The sequence below is a fragment of the Astatotilapia calliptera genome, chromosome 22 (genome assembly GCF_900246225.1).
Source record: "Astatotilapia calliptera chromosome 22, fAstCal1.2, whole genome shotgun sequence".
NCBI lineage: Eukaryota > Metazoa > Chordata > Actinopteri > Cichliformes > Cichlidae > Astatotilapia > Astatotilapia calliptera.
This window is the reverse complement of record NC_039322.1, coordinates 21,876,229-21,897,076: the sequence shown is the minus strand read 5'-3', so window position 1 is coordinate 21,897,076 and position 20,848 is coordinate 21,876,229. Positions and strand designations below refer to the sequence as shown.

Below are 20,848 nucleotides of genomic sequence, written 5' to 3'. Positions count from 1 at the left end.
GAACCATTTGGTGCTCTTTTAGTGAATTTTCTGACTAATTTGACTTGCTGATAGTATGAACCATCCAACAATTCTAAGCTTCACTTCTGCTGAATGACGTTCTAGTATTTTACTAGTTATAATAACAGATGTGTGTCTGTGCGTTGCTATTAGTGTTAGCTGTTAGCATAGCAACCCACCCTTTTCTTTCTTTTTTTTTCCTTTTTAGTTCTGGTTGCTTCTGAGCCCAAAACCAACATGGTGGCAAGTGCGTCCAAAAACGGCGGGCAATGCCACAGTTGCTACAGTACCGTGCAAAAGTCTTGAATGATCCCTCGGTTTGCTTCCATTTTGATCTAAAACAGCCAGACTTTCTGGTAGTTTTTAAGTGGTCTTGACCAATATTTCTCCAGGTTTTCTGAAAGTTTTCCTTTGGACGTTGGCTGTTTCCTCCCTCATCTTCAGTCTATTTCACTTGTTAAGCTACTTAACACTGACCTATAAATATTCGAGCATAAAAAAGACAGCTAACTCAAGCCACTGTATGAACAATATATATATTTTTAGCACCTTATTACTAGCAACCTGTAGCAAAACACATACCCATTTTTGTAGCTGAAAAAGGTAAAAAACAAAAAAACAAAAAAAAAATAGCACCATTTGAGATGCATAAAATAGCTCAGTTCCCAAATAGCTATTAGCCAAAAAAATTGTCATATCTCGGCATAGTGTGTTGTGTGTAGTAATAATAATAATAATAATCTAGGGAAACTGGACAAGCTGGTCAAAAGAGCAGGGTCAGGAGAGGAGCAGATGACAAGAGAGGTACAACAAGTATCTACATTTCTATCAGTAAAATATGGCGCTGTCATGGTTTGAGACTGTATTTCAACCAGTGGTGTTGAAATACACCACTGGAACAAACAGAACAAAACAGAACAAAAAGACACCAAACAACTGCACGGAGTCACTCAATACACCTCAACACAAGGGTTGACAAGGATGACCACATGATACCACGCTTTTTTTTTTGAAAAGCAATTTAATTCAGTTTAACATTCCCCTTGGGTTATTTTGTGGAAAACTAAAGTCTGACCACAGCTTCACAGAGTTCCAGATATAAAAAAAACAAAACCAAAAAAATGATAAAATAACAGATAAAGCCCCAAAATACAGTAACATGTAGCACTGCAAAAGCACTTTGTGAGGCTTTTTCAGAATATGTTGTTATCCTTATGTGATTGTGAGGGTTTGGTGGTTGTGCTTGGATTACAGTACCTGTGGTAAATGGGCCCAATTGCTGCTCATGTTTTCTGCTTCTTCTTAAATCTGGGCAGAGTGAAGCACACAGATGGCTTTTGCCGCTACTTTGAAGTACAAAATGGAAGGAAATGTTTTAAAGTGGTTGCATTTCCAAACATAATGGCATTAAAAGAGGACACAAAATGAACTTTACCAACATAATTACAAAATCCAATGTGTCTTCTGTGTAAAAGTATTTTTTTATAAATAAGCTGTTTTTTCTGCACACATCATTCCATTTTGAAAGCTTATCGACCTTAAAAAAAATCCCTTTTTTTGGCACTTTTTATTGCTGGATAACCATTGACAATAAAAAAAGACAAGGGGCTAGCCATACTTTTTATCAAAACATTTGAAAGTGTATAAAAAGCCACCATATATATATATAAAAAATAAATATATACAAAACAGTCAATCCATCAGATACTCCTTGAATGTAAGTTTTTGACATCTGTTTCTATAGAACTGGAAAACATTTCCAGGGGATTTTCTCTTAAAAGTCAAATTCAAATATGTTTCTTCACACCTCAAGCACAGGGACAGGATATTAGAAATGCATGGGATGCACTCAGAATGGGATTGTGTCAGAAAGGAACAGAGATATGAGAGATGGCAGCAGTGCTAACATAATTGTGTGTATTCTCTTCCTACAGATTTATACAAACAAAAGGTAGAAAAAAAGAGTAGAAAAAAAAAGAAAAACAACAGCCGAGACCAGAATCTTAAAGAAAAGAAGAAGAAGAAACTGCAGTTTGTGATTCTTGTCACCTCTCCTGGGTTGTTTTAAAATATACAAAAGGAATAAAACACAGCGAGGAAAATGTAAAAAAATGAGCCAAGACCAAAAATAAGAGCAGGAAATAAAAGCAACGAATTGGCTTTCGTGGGGGAACAACAATGATGCAATAAAAATGTGCTGCCGGTGTATCTTTGCAGGTCTCAGTTCCAGCGAGGCCCTTAGAAAGAAATCGCAGATGTTTGCTCAGAACTATAGAAGAAATCGGTGAGGGTAAATCTAGCTATTCAACAACAAAGGCAGTGCCTATATTCCATCTTGTGGTCAGACTTAATAACTTTGGGTCACGGTGTTTGGCTTTCTTTCTTCTCCTTGTAGTCTTTTTGCTTCAGCCCCCCTGCCCCTTTCCTCCATCCCCTGTAGCCCTTTACCAGGGGCCCTTGACAGATGGGCCCTTGGGGCTGTATTCTACTGGATGGCTCATACAGTCTGCGGGATTACAGCGGCCATCTTTTCCTTTGGAACCCTGTTGTCCAGGAGGGCCTGGGATCCCAGGGACACCCTGCTGGCCAACGGGACCAGGGGGTCCCATCTTACCATAGCCTGGGGGGCCTGGAACACCTTCAGCATGAAAGGAAAAACAGAGAATATATTCATCATGTCAACACCTCACAGGCTGTTATACAAGCTGAGCAAAGAACATAACTGCCCAGGAGCACAAAACACCCCAGATTTTACCCCGTCTCCTTAAAAAATGTAGATTGGTTTACTAAAGATATTTTTAAAGATACTTAAACTGGTTTATAGAAAAACAACAAATTGACAGTACTGTAAAAAGAAGTGCCAGCGAGATAGCATTAGAGTGGCATCAGCTTTGTCAGTAATAGCAAAAACATGAGTTCCTAAATGCAACGCTATCCCCCTTTAAAGATTTATTGGACGTATAATATTAGAATATAAAATCCGTAAGTACAACACTTCCAAAATAAAAAAGCGTGGATACAAGACGAATGAATTTAATCATCAGTAATGTCATCAAATATCATCTGCACACCATATCAGAAAAATATACAAAACAAGCACACAACACGAAGCATCATCTCGAACAGATGACGTTATTTCCGTGCCCGTTGTCGGGGGAACTTGAATTAAACATGAACGGATATTAAACTCCCACTTTGATCACTTCATGAGTAGCACGGCATCTTTTTCAGCCCATGCTCAACGTCCTGCTCCATGTAATGTGAGCACAGATGCTAATTTGCTAATTTACACCATGCTAAGTGAACTCCATCATGATTAGGGATTCTCAGATGCGAATTTGGCTTGAAAGAATCAGACTGGTGATTTTAATTAAGGCCATTTAAGAACGATGAAAAATTACCTCATCGTGCTGGCAATTTACTAATCAACAGCAAGTTCTAAGGAATTAGCAGCCTTTATGCTATTTCATCCAGTAGAATAAACATAAAGCGTGCGCAGATGGAAATGCTGTCACACAACGTGAGCAAAGGAAGAAAGAAATCTAATGAGGCAAATAGCTGCCACTGAACTATACGATGAATGATGAATGAGTGGGGTATATTACCCGGTGCTCCAGGAGGGCCTACATCTCCCATCTCTCCAACACCCTTGTCTCCTTTTTCTCCAGACGGTCCTCGTGGTCCTAGGGCAAGAAAGTAACACATGACCATATGGCAACAAAGCTGCTTACTGTCTGCTTATGATAACGTGACATTACTGTCACCCTCACCTGGGAGTCCTTGTCCTCCTGGCCGGCCTTGTCGGCCAATCTGTCCTGGAAGACCGGGGGCACCTGGGGTTCCGGGACTACCAGGAGTTCCATCTTTCCCTGGAGGCCCAGGCCGACCCGGGGACGCCACCATCTCTACTGGCATCTGCATGCGAGACATGTAATAGGCCATTCTCTCTGGGGAGAAGAAGAAAACATTGTGAATAAAAGAAGTCCACAGAGGAAGGAGCAGCTGTTTCCCAAAGGACAAATAGAACCATTCTTGAAACACAGATATGCATCTCGTGAGATAATACTACTCTAGTGTACAAAGTGGTTTTTTGCCCACTAAATATTCACACAAAGTGCATTTGCACATGTCCTTACCGTCAAAGATCTTAATGACCTGTTGGCGAATGAAGTTCTTGACTTCATCGTAATTGACAACAGCCTGTTTGAGAAGACAGACAGAGAGGGGGAAAAAACCCCAAAACAAAAACCAGACGAGCACACATTAATCAAGGTAGATAATTAAAAAATTCATTATTTACAAGAACAGATGGAGCTAGCGAGCGCCTGTGGCCAGTCTCCTCATTTTTCTCACAACCAGCCTGGTTATAGCATGATTTGGAGCTGATTAAATGTTGGAGGAAAGACAAAAAAATCAAACCAAAAACAAAAGTGCAATGAAGCTGCATCTCACGTCATTTCCTGGCGATCCTGGAAGACCAGGGGGGCCGGGGGCACCTGCTGAGCCTGGACTTCCCCTTTCCCCTATGGGGCCGACTGGGCCAATCATGGGCTGTGCATCCTTGGAACTATATGCTCCTCCACCAGGGGGCCCTGGCCTACCTCTTTCTCCTGGAGGACCCCTCTGGCCAGGAGTCCCTGCCTCACCCTGAGACACAGAGACAAATAAAGGTTATGCACGTCTTTTTACACCTTTATTTAATATTCACTATGTTGATGTGCATGATGGATGTTCTATAACTGTACTGTCCTTTTATTTTACCAAGAGTAATGTGATAAGGACTGTTACCAACTCAATAGCATCAAAATATGCAGAACTGTGTGATCTTATCACGATGGAGCCATTAATTTTATTTTATTTTTATTTTCACTCTTTAAACCCAACCTTCCAAAGGAGTGTTTCCTTTCCTGTTAAGTACCTGGAAGTTAGGCAAAGTTAAGCCACTCCACGAGAGTGGAGCTTATACGACGAGAGTCTTGAAAGGTTCACTGTACTTGCAATGTAACATATGGAAATATTGTTTGTTTTGCCACAGAAATGCCAAGAAATTATGTGGTACTCAAATATTACTTGTGAAGTACTTAAAATTATTTACATATTAAAATTTACTGACTTGTTACCCTTTTATTCCAGTGTACTTACCTAATATCATTACCTAACATTGTAATTTCAAAATAAAATACATTGAAAATCCATTTAGAAACACAGGAAATACACCCTTAGTTGCAGGCCTTACCGTAACGTGTTACTTGCTATCTATATACAGTATTCATTAAGAATATAACGATCCATCCGTCCATTCGCTTCCGCTTATCCTTTTCAGGGTCGCGGGGGGCGCTGGAGCCTATCCCAGCTGTCATTGGGCGAGAGGCAGGATACACTCTCGACAGGTCGCCAGTCTGTCTCAGGGCTAACACACAGAGACAGACAACATTCGCGCTCACATTCACTCCCACATTCACACCTACAGGCAATTTAGATTGATCAATTAACCTATCCCCACTAACTGCATGTCTTTGGACTGTGGGAGGAAGCCGGAGTATCCAAGGAAAACCCATGCAAACACTGAGAGAACATGCAAATGCCAAACAGAAAGACCACAGCCTGATGGTGGAATTGAACTCAGGACCTCCTTTCTGTGCGGCAACAGTGCTAACCACCGTTCCACCGTGCTGCTGAATATAACTATTTCGCCAATTTAGGAAGCCTACTGTACAAATACAGACAATATTAATAACTGAATTAAGCCCTGTAAGACGGCTTTTGACTACATCTATATCACTTTCCACACTGTGGTGCTCAGCACTCAGGTTGTGTAAATACACTCAAAAACAGGCCCACTACATTAGCGACAGTGATTTATCGAGGACAAAGCAGCCCATAATGGACGTCTAATGTTTACACATCAGCGGCAGACAGGCGGCTCTTGAAACAGAGAGGAGCGAGAAGAATAGAAGAGTCCGTTCTTGTCTTTCTCCTCTGTTCTCCTTTTCTGTGCGGCTAAAAACCCTGACAATGCCGTCCTGTCAGCGTGACAAATAGCCTCATCTAGCATCTCCCCTCATGCTTAATAGCATTATCCCAGCGGCAGAAGAATAACTTTATCACTGTACCCACCTACTGTAAAGCCTGCGTCTCAGGCTACATCCAACAGGCTCAGTACTGCAGCTACAGAAGGTTAGCGGGCAGCCATCTGCCAGTTTGGAGAAGGGTGAAGTGAAGGGAGAAGGAATGAGAGTTTCAGCAGAGGGGTCGGAGGGTTAGTGATCTGATGACTGTGTTAAGTGCGAGTGCTGACTGAGCAGAGATGTGGGAGGGGGGCAGCGAGCATGTTCAGCACTGTAGTGTGCCGGTATTAGTCTCCGTGGGCTAAAGGGAACAGGAAAAGGGTGGATCTCACTGCATTCAGATGGTCCGCAGAGGAGACGGATGGCTGAGCTTCACCTTGAGGAGGCACACACACACAAACACACACATTTCTAGAATACTGCACTGAAGAGTCGTCTCTTACCTTTTGCCCTGACTGCCCATTGTCCCCTGGCACACCTGCCACTCCCTGTCAAAAGAAAACAAAACAGAAAAACAAGTATCAATCAAGGAAAGAAATATGCGCAACATAATCTGTCAGTCTGCCTCCATTATACTTTAAAAAGAGGGCCAACACCACACCCAGACATTACTCACATCTTTTCCAGGAGAACCATCGCTTCCTGGCTCACCCTGAAGACAGGGTCAAAGCAAGGGAAAAAAAAAACAATTTAAGTGGGAAATGTTGGCAGTCTGAATTATGTTTAATTAAATGTAGATAGGGTCATTTTAGAAAAGTACCAACCATAGGCCCCGGGTGCCCCGGTGGCCCTGGAGATCCTGGCATCCCTGGGAGACCCCTCTCTCCATCCTGGCCCTTATCTCCTTTTATACCCTAGTTAACCAGGGAGAAAAAAATGGAGAAGATTCTCTTCTATTATTTGCATGTTTGGCAGCAGGACAGAATTTCAATAGTGCCTCATTTCCACTTCCCTCACGCAGGCATACGCCAACAATACAGACCCACCAACACATAACGTTCCCACTTTCTACTGACGCATTAATTAACAGTTGTGGAAAATAAGATACTACTCTACTTTATGTTTTTTTACTTCTCTTTTCTGCAGTTATTTTCCACGATCACAGTCAGTGTAAATATTACTCGCTTTGCTCACTTGTTTATATTTGTCTGACTATACTGTTGACCCATTCTCCTGTATGGGATTGTTAAAGATGCATTTATTCACACTCAATCATTCAGCTCTTGTTTAACTAAATAGTTATCATGATATTTGAGAGATTCTCTCTCTCACCACTCCTGATGGGCCTGGAGGTCCTGGAGGTCCAGATGGACCTGTAGAGCCCTGATGAGGAAAGCAAATAGATTTGTGACGTCTAGCTTGTTAACACACTGAAATATTGCAATATGATGAATGTATATGTTTGACATAGAAGTGAACTTACAAGGTGGCCCGGAGGTCCAGGTCTCCCCTGAGGTCCTGGCGTACCTGGATCACCCTGGAAAGGCCACAAACTGACTGTGATGTATGCCAACTCGCGCTTTCAGCTTCCATGCATAGATTACTGATGTGCTTTATAATCAAGTTGGAGGAAAGATGTAAAGCAAAATAGTCACCTCATGTCCCGGTCTGCCAGGTGGCCCTGGTGGACCTGTGGGTCCGGCTTCACCCTGCAGGGATAAGAAACTTATGAATATGAACTAAAGGAAGCACGATAAGAATGCAGGACTCTGATTTTGGGAGATTCAAAAGAATAAGTTAGCAAACCAACAAAAAACTCCCCAAAAAACAGACTTTCATTGTAATGATCAGCTTGATAAAAACAATTTGGTTTCATGCAGAAGAAAGATGGTGTAAATGTGGCAGACACGGTAAAGCAGCGAGTCGCTGGCTAACCTTCTGTCCGGGAAAGCCAACGTGGCCGGTTTTCCCTTTGAATCCCTGAGGAGAGACATCAAAGAGAATGAGATTGGTACAGTATAAAAATTCACAAAGTCAAAGCAGCCAAAAGAAGAGACAGGCATGTCTTTGAAAATCCTGAACACCTGCTCTTGGGTAGAACACAAACTGTGATATGGTGAGAGAGGAATAAAAAAAAAAGGAGAACTGGAGGGAGACAGACAGCTAGTCATGTCTCCAGTGGAGCGAAGCTGCGCTGCTATACAAGACAGAAAGTTAGGGAGATCTTAGGAGGAGGTACGAAGGTTAGAGGTTTTAGATTTGGTTACATTACGAGTAACATCTACATCCTTAACAAGAGTCGGTAAAGACTGCTGCTCCAACATGGCTGAGGGGAAGCAAAATATCGCGAGTCACGCTGTCAGTTAATTTGCATAGGGCAAACCCAGAGCAACTTGGTCACTTTATTAGGTACATCTGTTCCAATCACATGATAGAAACTCAGTGCATTTAAAGTTCAAACCGAGCATGACTGAACGTGGCGCGGTTATTGGTGCCAGACAGGCTGGCCCTGCGTATTTCAAAAACTGCTGATCTTCTTGGATTTTCACCCACACAACCATCTCTAGCGTTTACAGAGAATGGTTGAAAGAAAAGAGAAAATAATCAGTGAGCGGCAAAAATGCTTGGTTGATGCCAGAGGTCAGAGATGAACGGTCAGAGAGCGTGATTGGAAGGCAACAGTAACGAGAAGAAAAAAAGCAAAACAAAAAAACTTGTTACAACCAAGGCTTGCAGGAGGACATCTCTGAAAGCACAACACTGAAACAGATCGGTTACACTGGCTGCCACTCCTGTCAGCTAAGAACAGGAAACCGAGTCTATAATTCACACAGGCTCACCAAATTTGGACAATAGAAGAAGACAGTCATGACATTTGTTTGTTAGGGTCGAAATTTGGCAAAAACAAAATAAAAGCATTGATCCATCCTGTCTTATAACGGTGGTTCAGTGGTGGGAGATATTTTCTTGGTAAACTCCGGAGCTCTTAGCACCCCAACTGAGCATCTTTTAAACACCACAGCCTGATAATTGTTGATCACATCTATCCTTTAAAGACCACAGTGTGCCTACTGTATCTTCTGATGGCTGCTTATATGCTGAAGAAATAATTAGATTAATTTCTGATGTTAACGCTGAGAGGAAAAAGGCATTTACATTTCCAGCATCACTTAATGAGCACTTGTGCACTTAGATATTGCTGCTGACACAGCTTAGCTGACGACTTTAACTCACTAAATCACCTACTGCTAATTAGCAAATTAGCAGTAGCCTATTGAACTTTTCTCTCTCCGTTGTCCTTTAAGGGGGGACACTGCACACGCTGTCTGGTACCTGCTAAGCACACTGAGATGACTTATGACTTGATGTGAACTGAATTAAGGAAACAATATTCCAGGTAGTTTTGGGATATAGTCAGTTCGAGTACGGACAAAATAAAACATACTGTGGAAAATGCACATGTGTGGAAAAAAGACATAAAACACAACCATTAACTTCAAGCGATGTTACCAGGATGGATATTCTATCTGTATAAAAATGAATCTCAAGGTAACATTTTATAGTAAATAGTAAATTGAAGGGTTTTTTAATGTTAAACAATATAATTGTAATCCAATTATAATCCATGAAAGAGTGTACCAGTAAGGAGGGCAATTCATGAATAACTGATGGGTCATAAATTACAATCTTTCTTATTAAAAAATGAAAGCCACATAAATTTGAACATTAATAATGAGCCAGCCTTAATTCTCTGCACAGTTACATTAAAGAATTCATTCTCTGCAACTGTTTCAGTGTTTTAAATCTGAACAACCAAGATCAAGTTGATGCAAGATTTTATTAATAACAACATGATTTTTGTACAATATGAAAAGATACTGTTCATTCTGATTAGAGGAGGGAATACTCACGGGCATTCCCCGGGGTCCTGCTGGGCCTGGAGGCCCTGTTTCTCCCTGATGAGAAAAAAATAAAAAGAGCCAGTGCCAAAGATCAGCTATTACAGCCACATCTTTACTCATCACTGCTTTTTTGTCCATTATATACTGTGTGTTTGTGTGTACGTTGCATGTGTGGGCAGACCACCCATCTGATTCATGCATGTGACCTACCCGCAGTCCTGGTTTCCCATCTTTTCCGTCAATTCCGTCAATGCCACGGGGCCCCTTTTAATATTGCAAGATAAGAGAGGACAGATAAGTACTCATAACAGCATAGAGTTCACAGGTAGGTCAGAAAGGGTCATACTTAGATTATAGAGTGCAAAAAATAAAAAAGAAATAATGCACATACCATCAACCCTGGCGACCCGGTTGAACCGGGTGGTCCACTTGATCCTTGAGGGCCTTGAGTGCCGTCGTTGCCCTAGAAGTAGAGATTTTCAGTCCAATTTGAAGTGCGAACAAAAACTGAAACAGCTAAATGTGTGTTTTGTACTCACTTTTTCCCCTTTGAGCCCAGGAAGCCCTTCCCTTCCAGTTTTGCCGGCAGGACCTGGTGGTCCCTAAATTCACACACAGTGATACAGAAAGTCTCAACAGTAACATCAAGAACAAATGGCTGCTTTAGTGGACTGAAAGCATTTACATACAGGTGGTCCTGGGAAGCCTGGTTGTCCTTGGAAGCCCTTAAAATATAAAGAGAAACACACTGGTAATCGGTAGTACTGGATCTGTCTGTTAGGTCTATGTGTCTTTGTGTTTTATAGTGCATACCTGATCCCCCTTAGCACCAGCAGGCCCTGCTGGTCCACTGTCTCCTTTAATGCCCTACAGACGCACAATGTTCACCCAGTTATTAAACTTAGAAATCATAAATGAAAAAGCCGGATCCTAAATATTGACAAGCTAAATTTACGATGAAATGCTGACCGGCAATCCAGCTTGTCCTTGATATCCAGGGTTACCAGGAGGCCCCTGCAAAAGGGAGGAAAGTTTTAGCCCAAATATATCCAACACAAGCATCCAGGACAGTGTTGATGCAATCCCTTACTGATTCTCCTTTTAGGCCAGCAGTTCCTGGGCTTCCACGTTCGCCCTTGAGTCCCTGATAAATAAATAAATAAAGGCAGAAAATTAGTGTCTGCTGACATGTCAGTATCACCCCCCAGCTGTCAGGATGATGTCAGTGCTACCGTTTCTTCATAATCAAGCAGGCAGAGTGACTTACAGGCAGTCCAGGAGGGCCCATGGTTCCTGGGTACCCAGGCGTCCCTGAAGGACCCTAAAGTAGAGATCACAGAATCAATCAAATATGGACAGCACTTATTTTTTCTCCATGCTATAATGTGAGACAGAATGATTGTGTGATACTTGCCTGATCACCCTTCATTCCCGGGAGGCCATCTGACCCTCGCTCACCCTGTTGACCCTGAATGTGACAGGAGGGAAGAAGGATTAGAAAATGAAGAAGAGGATGTGATATGTACGTCTGCGAGAGAGGCTCCCCTGGCAGAAATAAAAGTGACAGGGTAAGTCAATATCAAAGAGTGGAAAAGGCTAACTAGCTTGGATCACATCCCCATGAGACTCCCTATTTGATTTTGTCCTCGGCTCTATACCTCCATGAGGCTTTAGCTCTGAGGTGGTGACACCCGGGAGAAAATCATTATAAATACATATATAAAGAGATTTCTTTGGAACTTTTTAAAATTTACTCAACATATTATCCAGACCCTTGCCTTGAAATCCCATCCTCCATGTTTCAGGTGGAAATTTGAACTTACAAAAGCTTTTAGACACCAGCTGTAGCACATTAAAAAAACAAAAACAAATAGCTGACACCAGCAACAATAAAATGACATGTTATGAACAACAGGAAATCATAGAAAAGCTATATTTCGTTATCTGTTGACATTTGAAATCAAAGTATTTCTTGGTCGCTTTATTCTCTATTAGTACAGGTTTACATGACTCGCAATAATCTATTCAAAATAATGACATTCAGACTGATATACTAGCCAATATTAGCGATTTGCTAATATCAATATCAATATCAAGACTGACAAATAAAAATTAAAAAGTAAAGACAAACTAAACACTCTTCAACCATGGTATTAGTTATGATGTTGCATATTTTGTCCACCAGAGGTTACTCTCCACCTTCCCTGTATGTATGGTTGGAACGTCACAAACACAACAACCAGCTGATGCCAGTTGAGCATAAAGGAGTAATCCACAACTTGTTGTGACAGTAAAACAAGATTATTTAGAAAATTCATGTTAAAAATATCAGCCGATATATCGATTTGAAATGATCTAATATCGGTATTGATCTTAAAAACCATTTATCAGTTGGGCTCTAAAAATAACCCATATTTATCTTATAGCTTGTGCAGCCCACTAAGCTCATTTTCCATCAGAAACAAGTTCTATTAGTATTTCTTTCTTTAAGCTAACTTTCTTTTGATTGGCTACCCTATATGTGGGGTCGAGCTGTGGGGTCAAGCTGCATGCCTGAGACGACCGCCTCTTTGACATCACACAGATCCAACAGAAGACTCCAGAGTCTCAAGTCGGTACTTTTGCCTCAGTGTGATTCATGAATACACACTGCTCTCATTACTTACTGTACATTTAATATGAGAGAACTTATGATCGGTTATTACACAGTGTCTGACAGTTCGCCAGCTGGGATTTCCTTTACCTTGGCAAAATAGACAGTTTGTAAAGCAAATGGTCAGAAATGAGAGAAAACTACCTCCCAATTAGGCAACTGCCTGATTACCTTTAGTTTATACGCTGATCGTGTTTACCGCTGTTCATAATCTACACCTGCAAAAGCCTACATCGAGCCTGTGATTGGTTTCCCGTCATTGTCAGGAACTTCTTAACTACTGAATAAAAGCAGCGTTTTCAACAGCAGGGTAACACTACTCTCCCTCCCTCTCACAAACAACACAAACAGACACACTGCTGCACACAGCAGAGGCTAACACCTGCTATAAAGCGATACTACACCACAAATGGACTCCATGCAGTGCTCACACGGCTCACTCATTTAGCATCTCTATTCTCCTAAAGCAATAAATCTGTATGAGGAGAAAAGGGGAAGGGGAGGGCTGCGTCCGCACAGCAGTGCAACTCTCCATCACTTAGATGGGGGAATAATTGAACAACTGGAGAGAGAGAGAACCAAATCGTTTCCTCATCTGACATAACTTTCATTAAAGAGCCACACAGAAAAGGACACGGGGATGGGGAGATGGCGCAAGACGGAATAAACAAGGGTGGCTTTGATTTAAAAGTGGGAGGATCCACAATTCAGAGGAAAAGACCAATAAGTAAATAAATAGAAAATTGGTTCGCAGCTTTAGGACAGTGTTGGGAAGCAGCTCGACTGCATTGATTCAAATGTTGTACTTAAGTACAGTTTTGAGGTACTTGTACTCCTACTCCTCCACTTTTGCACAGAAGATGTAATCAATTTTACCTTTATTAAGGAGTGAACATTATATGTAAAGTTTGTAAAGGTATGATGTGAACTTTCCTGCAAAATGTTATCCCGTTTAAGCTGGGCCAAGCATCAGCTCTAGTAAAACTGTTATGCAATTTGATCCATAACCTTTTGAGCATTCCGTCAAACAAACAGACAAAACAAATCCATTGCATAACCTCTTATTGCAAATAAGCAAGAGGGTACTTAGGCCTTCGGACATTTATCAGATTCGTGCGAGTCATTTGAAATTACAAGTAGTTCTCCTTCTGAACTTGTCCACTGGAAAGAGAAATAAAATAACAGCTTAAAGGCAAAACGTAAAACTGTAGTGTTGATCTGATTTTACAGCAAAAAAGCAAAGGATTAAGAAAATAAAAAAGCTCTATCTTCTTTTCTTCCTCTTAATTCCCCCTTAAGTGGCCTATGTGGTCAAATAATCCAGCACATACATATATATATACATACATATACACACATATATATATATATACACACACATACATATACACACACATACATATACACACACATACACATATACACACACACACACATATACACACACACACACATATACACACACACATATATATATATATATATATATATATATATATATGTATGTGTGTGTATATATATGTATGTGTGTGTATATATGTGTGTGTGTGTGTGTGTGTGTGTGTGTGTGTGTGTGTGTGTGTGTGTGTGTGTGTGTGTGTGTGTGTGTATATATATATATATATATTCTTGGATGTTCGTTGTCTCATCCTGGACTGTGGTGTGGAAGATGGCCCCAACTGACCGAGTGCTCAGTGAATACCTCAGGCAGCAGAAACCCAAGAAAGAGGAGGGAGACGAGGAACCATCATGGAAGGACAGAGCCCTGCACGGCATGTACCACCGGCAGATAGAGGAGGTGGCTGATATCCAGAAATCCTACCAGTGGCTGGACAAAGCTGGACTGAAAGACAGCACAGAGGCACTAATCATGGCAGCACAAGAACAAGCTCTGAGCACAAGATCCATAGAGGCTGGGGTCTATCACACCAGGCAAGACCCCAGGTGCAGGCTGTGTAAAGATGCCCCAGAGACAATCCAGCACATAACAGCAGGGTGCAAGATGCTAGCAGGCAAGGCATACATGGAACGCCATAACCAAGTGGCCGGCATAGTGTACAGGAACATCTGTGCGGAGTATAACCTGGAAGTCCCGAGGTCAAAATGGGAGATGCCCCCAAGGGTGGTGGAGAATGACCGAGCTAAGATCCTGTGGGACTTCCAGATACAGACGGACAAAATGGTGGTGGCTAACCAACCGGACATAGTGGTGGTAGACAAACAGAAGAAGACGGCCGTAGTGATCGATGTAGCGGTTCCGAATGACAGCAATATCAGGAAGAAGGAACACGAGAAGCTGGAGAAATACCAAGGGCTCAGAGAAGAGCTCGAGAGGATGTGGAGGGTGAAGGTAACGGTGGTCCCCGTGGTAATCGGAGCACTAGGTGCGGTGACTCCCAAGATAGGCGAGTGGCTCCAGCAGATCCCGGGAACAACATCGGAGATCTCTGTCCAGAAGAGCGCAGTCCTGGGAACAGCTAAGATACTGCGCAGGACCCTCAAGCTCCCAGGCCTCTGGTAGAGGACCCGAGCTTGAAGGATAAACCGCCCGCAGGGGCGTGCTGGGTGTTTTTTTTTTTTGTTTTTTTTTAATATATATATATATATATATATATATATATATATATATATATATATATGTATATATATATATATATATATATATATATATATATATATATATATATATATATATATATATATATATACATACACACACACACACACACATACACTCAACAAAAATATAAATGCAACGCCTTTGTTACTGCTCCCATTCCCCATGGGATGGACGTAGAGACCTAAAATTCATTCCAGATACACAATATAACCATCCCTCCCAAACAGTGGTCACAAATCAGTCCAAATGTGTGGTAGTGGGCACATCTGCTATATTGAGATAATCCATCCCACCTCACAGGTGTGCCACATCAGGATGCTGATCTGACATCATGAGTAGTGCACAGGTGTACCTCAGACTGCCCACAACAAAAGGTCACCCTGGAATGTGCAGTTTTGTCTCACAGCAAAATGCCACAGATGCCACAAGCAATGAGGGAGCGTGCAATTGGCATGCTGACAGCAGGAATGTCAACCAGATCTGTCGCCCGTGCATTGAATGTTCATTTCTCAACCATAAGCCGTCTCCACAGGCGTTTCAGAGAATATGGCAGCACATCCAACCGGCCTCACAACCGCAGACCTCGTGTAACCACACCAGCCCAGGACCTCCACATCCAGCAGGTTCACCTCCAAGATCGTCTGAGACCAGCCACCCAGACAGCTGCTGGAACAATTGGTTTGCACAACCAAACAATTTCTGCACAAACTGTCAGAAACCGTCTCAGGGACGCTCAACTGCATGCCCGTCGTCCTCATCGGGGTCTTGACCTGACTCCAGTTCGTCGCCGTAACAGACTTGTGTGGGCAAATGCTCACATTCGATGGCGTCTGGCACGTTGGAGAGGTGTGCGCTTCACGGATGAATCATGATTCACATTGTTCAGGGCAGATGGCAGCTGAGAATGTCCCAGTTCTTGCATGGCCAGCATACTCACCGGACATGTCACCCATTGAGCATGTTCGGGATGTGCTTGACCGGCGTATACGACAGCGTGTACCAGTTCCCACGAATATCCAACAACCTCGCACAGCCATTGAAGTGGAGTGGACCAACATTCCACAGGCCACAATTGACAATCTGATAGACTCCATGCGACGATGTGTTGCACTGCATGAGGCAAATGGTGGTCACACCAGATACTGACCGGTTCTGGGTCCCCAGACCCCCAACAGCGCAAAAAACTGCACATTCCAGGGTGACCTTTTGTTGTGGGCAGTCTGAGGTACACCTGTGCACTACTCATGATGTCAGATCAGCATCCTGATGTGGCACACCTGTGAGGTGGGATGGATTATCTCAATATAGCAGATGTGCCCACTACCACACATTTGGACTGATTTGTGACCACTGTTTGGGAGGGATGGTTATATTGTGTATCTGGAATGAATTTTAGGTCTCTACGTCCATCCCATGGGGAATGGGAGCAGTAACAAAGGTGTTGCGTTTATATATATATATATATATATATATATATATATATATATACACATACATATATACACACACACACACACACACACACACATATATATACACATACATATATATATATATATAGGGGCCGGGGACTGGTGAGTGTCAGCACCACAGTCCAGGATGAGACAACGAACATCCAAGAATACATTGGGAAGATGGCCCCAACTGACCGAGTGCTCAGTGAATACCTCAGGCAGCAGAAACCCAAGAAAGAGGAGGGAGACGAGGAACCATCATGGAAGGACAGGCCCCTGCACGGTATGTACCACCGGCAGATAGAGGAGGTGGCTGATATCCAGAAATCCTACCAGTGGCTGGACAAAGCTGGACTGAAAGACAGCACAGAGGCACTAATCATGGCAGCACAAGAACAAGCTCTGAGCACAAGATCCATAGAGGCTGGGGTCTATCACACCAGGCAAGACCCCAGGTGCAGGCTGTGTAAAGATGCCCCAGAGACAATCCAGCACATAACAGCAGGGTGCAAGATGCTAGCAGGCAAGGCATACATGGAACGCCATAACCAAGTGGCCGGCATAGTGTACAGGAACATCTGTGCGGAGTATAACCTGGAAGTCCCGAGGTCAAAATGGGAGATGCCCCCAAGGGTGGTGGAGAATGACCGAGCTAAGATCCTGTGGGACTTCCAGATACAGACGGACAAAATGGTGGTGGCTAACCAACCGGACATAGTGGTGGTAGACAAACAGAAGAAGACGGCCGTAGTGATCGATGTAGCGGTTCCGAATGACAGCAATATCAGGAAGAAGGAACACGAGAAGCTGGAGAAATACCAAGGGCTCAGAGAAGAGCTCGAGAGGATGTGGAGGGTGAAGGTAACGGTGGTCCCCGTGGTAATCGGAGCACTAGGTGCGGTGACTCCCAAGATAGGCGAGTGGCTCCAGCAGATCCCGGGAATAACATCGGAGATCTCTGTCCAGAAGAGCGCAGTCCTGGGAACAGCTAAGATACTGCGCAGGACCCTCAAGCTCCCAGGCCTCTGGTAGAGGACCCGAGCTTGAAGGATAAACCGCCCGCAGGGGCGTGCTGGGTGTTTATTTTTATTTTTATTTATATATATATATATATATATACACACACACATATGTGTATATATATATATATATATATATATACACACATACATATATACACATACATATATATATATATATATGTATATATATATATATATATATATATATATATATATATATATATATATATATATATACACACATACATATATACACATACATATATATATATATATATATATATATATATATATATATATATATACATACACACACACACACACACACACACACACACACACACTCTCACTGGCCACATTTTTAGGTATACCTGCTCAACTGCTCATTAATGCAAATATCTGAACAGCTGATCATGTGTCAGCAACTCGGTGGATTTACAGTTGTGGCCAAAAGTTGCGTCAAAACCAGATTTTTTCATTTCTTTGCCAAGAAAAGTCTTTAAAATCATTTTAATTATTCTTCACTGTATAGTGATACTGAAGCAAAGTGCATGAACAAAACCAAACAACTGTGCATTTGCCAAAACTGCCGGCTACGACTGTGGTCATGCAGATGTAGTCAAGACGATCTGCTGAAGCTCAAACTGATCAGAATGCGCAAGAAATACCAGTTAAGTGACTTTGGGTGCCTGGCTGTTTCTGACTATTTTAGAAACTGCTGATCTGCTTGGGCTTTCCCACACAACCGTTTACAGAGAGTGATCCAAAAAAGAGAAAATATCCAGAGAGTGGCAGCTCTCTGTGAGAAAATGCCTTGGCGATGCCAGAGGTCAGAGAAATGCCAGATTGCTTTGAGAGATGACAGAAAGGAAATAGTCACTCAAATAACCACTCATTACACCCAAAGTATGCAGAAGAGTATCATGTCAAACCTTGAAGCGGAAGACTACACCAGGTGCCACGTCTTTTAGCCAAGGCACGGGCTCAGCAAAATTGGACAATAGATGATTGGAAAAAAATGCTAAATGGCCTGATGAGTCTGCTGCAAGTGTCATAATGGTGTGGGAGATGTTTCCTTAGCACACAGTATTCCCATCTTCTGATGACTCCTTCTAGCAGGATAATGCTCCATTTTCTTTCATTTATCCAATTCAGAGTTTCAGAGGAGGGCTAGAGGCTATCTTAGTTGTCATAGGGTGAACGGTAGGACATGTCACCAGTCTGTTGCAGGGCTCACAAAGAAAAACAGACAACCATTCACATCCAGGTCCAATTTAGAATGGCCACTTAACCTGCCTCACTAACTGCATGTCTTTAAACCGTGGGAAAGAACCCACACAGACACAGAGGGGAACAAACCCCACACAGATGATGGATTTGAACTCAGTACCTTCTTTCTTCGAAGCAACAGTGCTAACCACCCCACCAACATGCTACACGCTACATCGCCCAAAGCTCAAATCATCTCAAACTGGTTTCCTAAACATGAGGACAAGTCCTCTGTGCTCAAATGGCCTTCACAGCAACCACATCTCAATCCAATAAAGACCTTTGGGATGTAGAGGAATCAAAGATTCACCATGGGTGTGCGGCTGATAAATTTTGCCTTTGCTAAATAAAATGGGAAAATAACTGAAGTCTGAGAATTTAAATGAAACTTACAGGTAAACCAGGTGGGCCCTGAGAACCTGGAAATCCAGGAGGTCCCTGCAGATAGAAAATAATGAAAGGAACACTTTAAAACACCTGAGACATAAAAGTAACAAGAATACACACAGGAAAAAAAACAATTGACCCCTTTTGTTTAAGCTGGTTTCAATTTGTTCCTGACAATTAGGTGAATGCTGCACCAGGCATGCCAACAGAGAGCTCTAGTGTGGGTTTGTGTGAGTCAGCCTTTCAGAGTTTAGTGTTATGGCACCCAGTGCGCAACATTTTCACTGGGGCCAGCAGGGGGCTCTGTGATTTCATGGAAAGTGGAAGGAATAAACCTCCACCAAGTCACTTCAATTGCAAGCTTTGAGACAAAAACCCAACGGTGCTGTCCTACAATAATCATAACAAGAAAAAAGGGGAAAAAAAAGATTTTTTTTCCCCACTCACAGAAGTACCAGCAAACTAATGTAAGGCAGTGATTAAAATGCACTTTATAGTTTTTGAACATTTTTCTGTTGATAACAGATTTTTCAGAGTGGTAAGTTGGAGAAAGATGTCATCAAAGTAGTGGAAAACTTTTTCTTAGTATCTTAAAATGGGAGATGCAGGCTCATACATATGAAAGATTAAGATTCCAGAGTAAGAGCCCACTGTTACAGCTTCCTAGTGTTATGATTTTTATTAAAGAAAACCAGCCAGAACACAGTAGGTTCACCCTGCTGCAAATCAACTTCTGATGAAGCTGAACTAAAGCTGAAATGTAGCTAAAACTCTTACCATGTTTCCGGGCATTCCCGCTTGGCCTCTTTCTCCGGATGGACCCTGAAGTAAACATGAAGAATAAAGATCTCTGTAAAGTAATTTGCATATACATACTACAACAAAAACATAAGAAAATGATATTATGCACATGAAGACACTCTGACTCACTGGATCTCCTTTTGTTCCCGGTGATCCAGGCATTCCTGGGATTCCAGGTGTTCCCACACAAGGCTGATCGCCCTGTGAGATGAAGAAATAAAATACCAGGAAGTGAGCACGCAAGTCTCTGTCATTGTAAACACACAGGCACTGACTTCAACTAACCCTTGGTTGTGTTGCCTGCTCCGTCTGCAGTCTCTCCAAACACTGCAAGCAGACAGGGCGACAGCTTATCAGACCAATGCCTTACTGTCACACTGAGAGCCAACCACATTAAGCCATGCACAGTAGAATTTAATGCAAAACGCCATTGCCATTTTGCATTTAGCAAACGTATTGCAGCTGGTCTATTATTTTCTATGATTCTGAATCTGGAGAATCACAGAGTACATGCGAGCCTCACCAAGTCACAGCTGTCCAAGGGAGTTACGCCAGGCCTGCCCTGGTCTCCCTTTTCTCCCTTGGCACCAACCATCCCCGGCACCCCTGGCAACCCCTGGGAACATCCCCCTTCGCAGTCATCCTGTGTCACACACAATGAAACAAGCACACATGTGTATACCCAAACACGCCGTGCCATTCCCATTGCATGAAAGTTTTAATGATAAACTT

General features: G+C 42.4%; 1 protein-coding gene across 4 annotated transcripts in view; it reads right to left on the bottom strand.

The window, feature by feature from the left end:
* Positions 1–667: 667 nt before the first annotated feature.
* col16a1 (collagen, type XVI, alpha 1) overlaps positions 668–20,848 on the bottom strand; it is an 85,441-nt gene continuing 65,260 nt past the window's right edge. For all 4 annotated transcript variants that reach the window (XM_026156034.1, XM_026156037.1, XM_026156036.1 and 1 more), the window contains 27 exons: positions 20,640–20,759; positions 20,402–20,443; positions 20,246–20,317; positions 20,093–20,137; positions 19,322–19,366; positions 11,325–11,378; positions 11,178–11,231; positions 11,001–11,054; positions 10,880–10,924; positions 10,724–10,777; positions 10,600–10,635; positions 10,450–10,512; positions 10,302–10,373; positions 10,121–10,174; positions 9,920–9,964; positions 7,944–7,988; positions 7,664–7,717; positions 7,492–7,545; positions 7,341–7,391; positions 6,833–6,922; positions 6,685–6,720; positions 6,512–6,556; positions 4,453–4,647; positions 4,137–4,200; positions 3,771–3,947; positions 3,606–3,683; positions 668–2,638 (listed from right to left, as the gene is read on the bottom strand). In XM_026156034.1, coding sequence (XP_026011819.1) covers positions 2,445–2,638; positions 3,606–3,683; positions 3,771–3,947; positions 4,137–4,200; positions 4,453–4,647; positions 6,512–6,556; positions 6,685–6,720; positions 6,833–6,922; positions 7,341–7,391; positions 7,492–7,545; positions 7,664–7,717; positions 7,944–7,988; positions 9,920–9,964; positions 10,121–10,174; positions 10,302–10,373; positions 10,450–10,512; positions 10,600–10,635; positions 10,724–10,777; positions 10,880–10,924; positions 11,001–11,054; positions 11,178–11,231; positions 11,325–11,378; positions 19,322–19,366; positions 20,093–20,137; positions 20,246–20,317; positions 20,402–20,443; positions 20,640–20,759 — 1,938 coding nt within the window. In that variant the 3' untranslated portion in view covers positions 668–2,444. The remainder of the gene's footprint in view (positions 2,639–3,605; positions 3,684–3,770; positions 3,948–4,136; positions 4,201–4,452; positions 4,648–6,511; positions 6,557–6,684; positions 6,721–6,832; positions 6,923–7,340; positions 7,392–7,491; positions 7,546–7,663; positions 7,718–7,943; positions 7,989–9,919; positions 9,965–10,120; positions 10,175–10,301; positions 10,374–10,449; positions 10,513–10,599; positions 10,636–10,723; positions 10,778–10,879; positions 10,925–11,000; positions 11,055–11,177; positions 11,232–11,324; positions 11,379–19,321; positions 19,367–20,092; positions 20,138–20,245; positions 20,318–20,401; positions 20,444–20,639; positions 20,760–20,848) is intronic.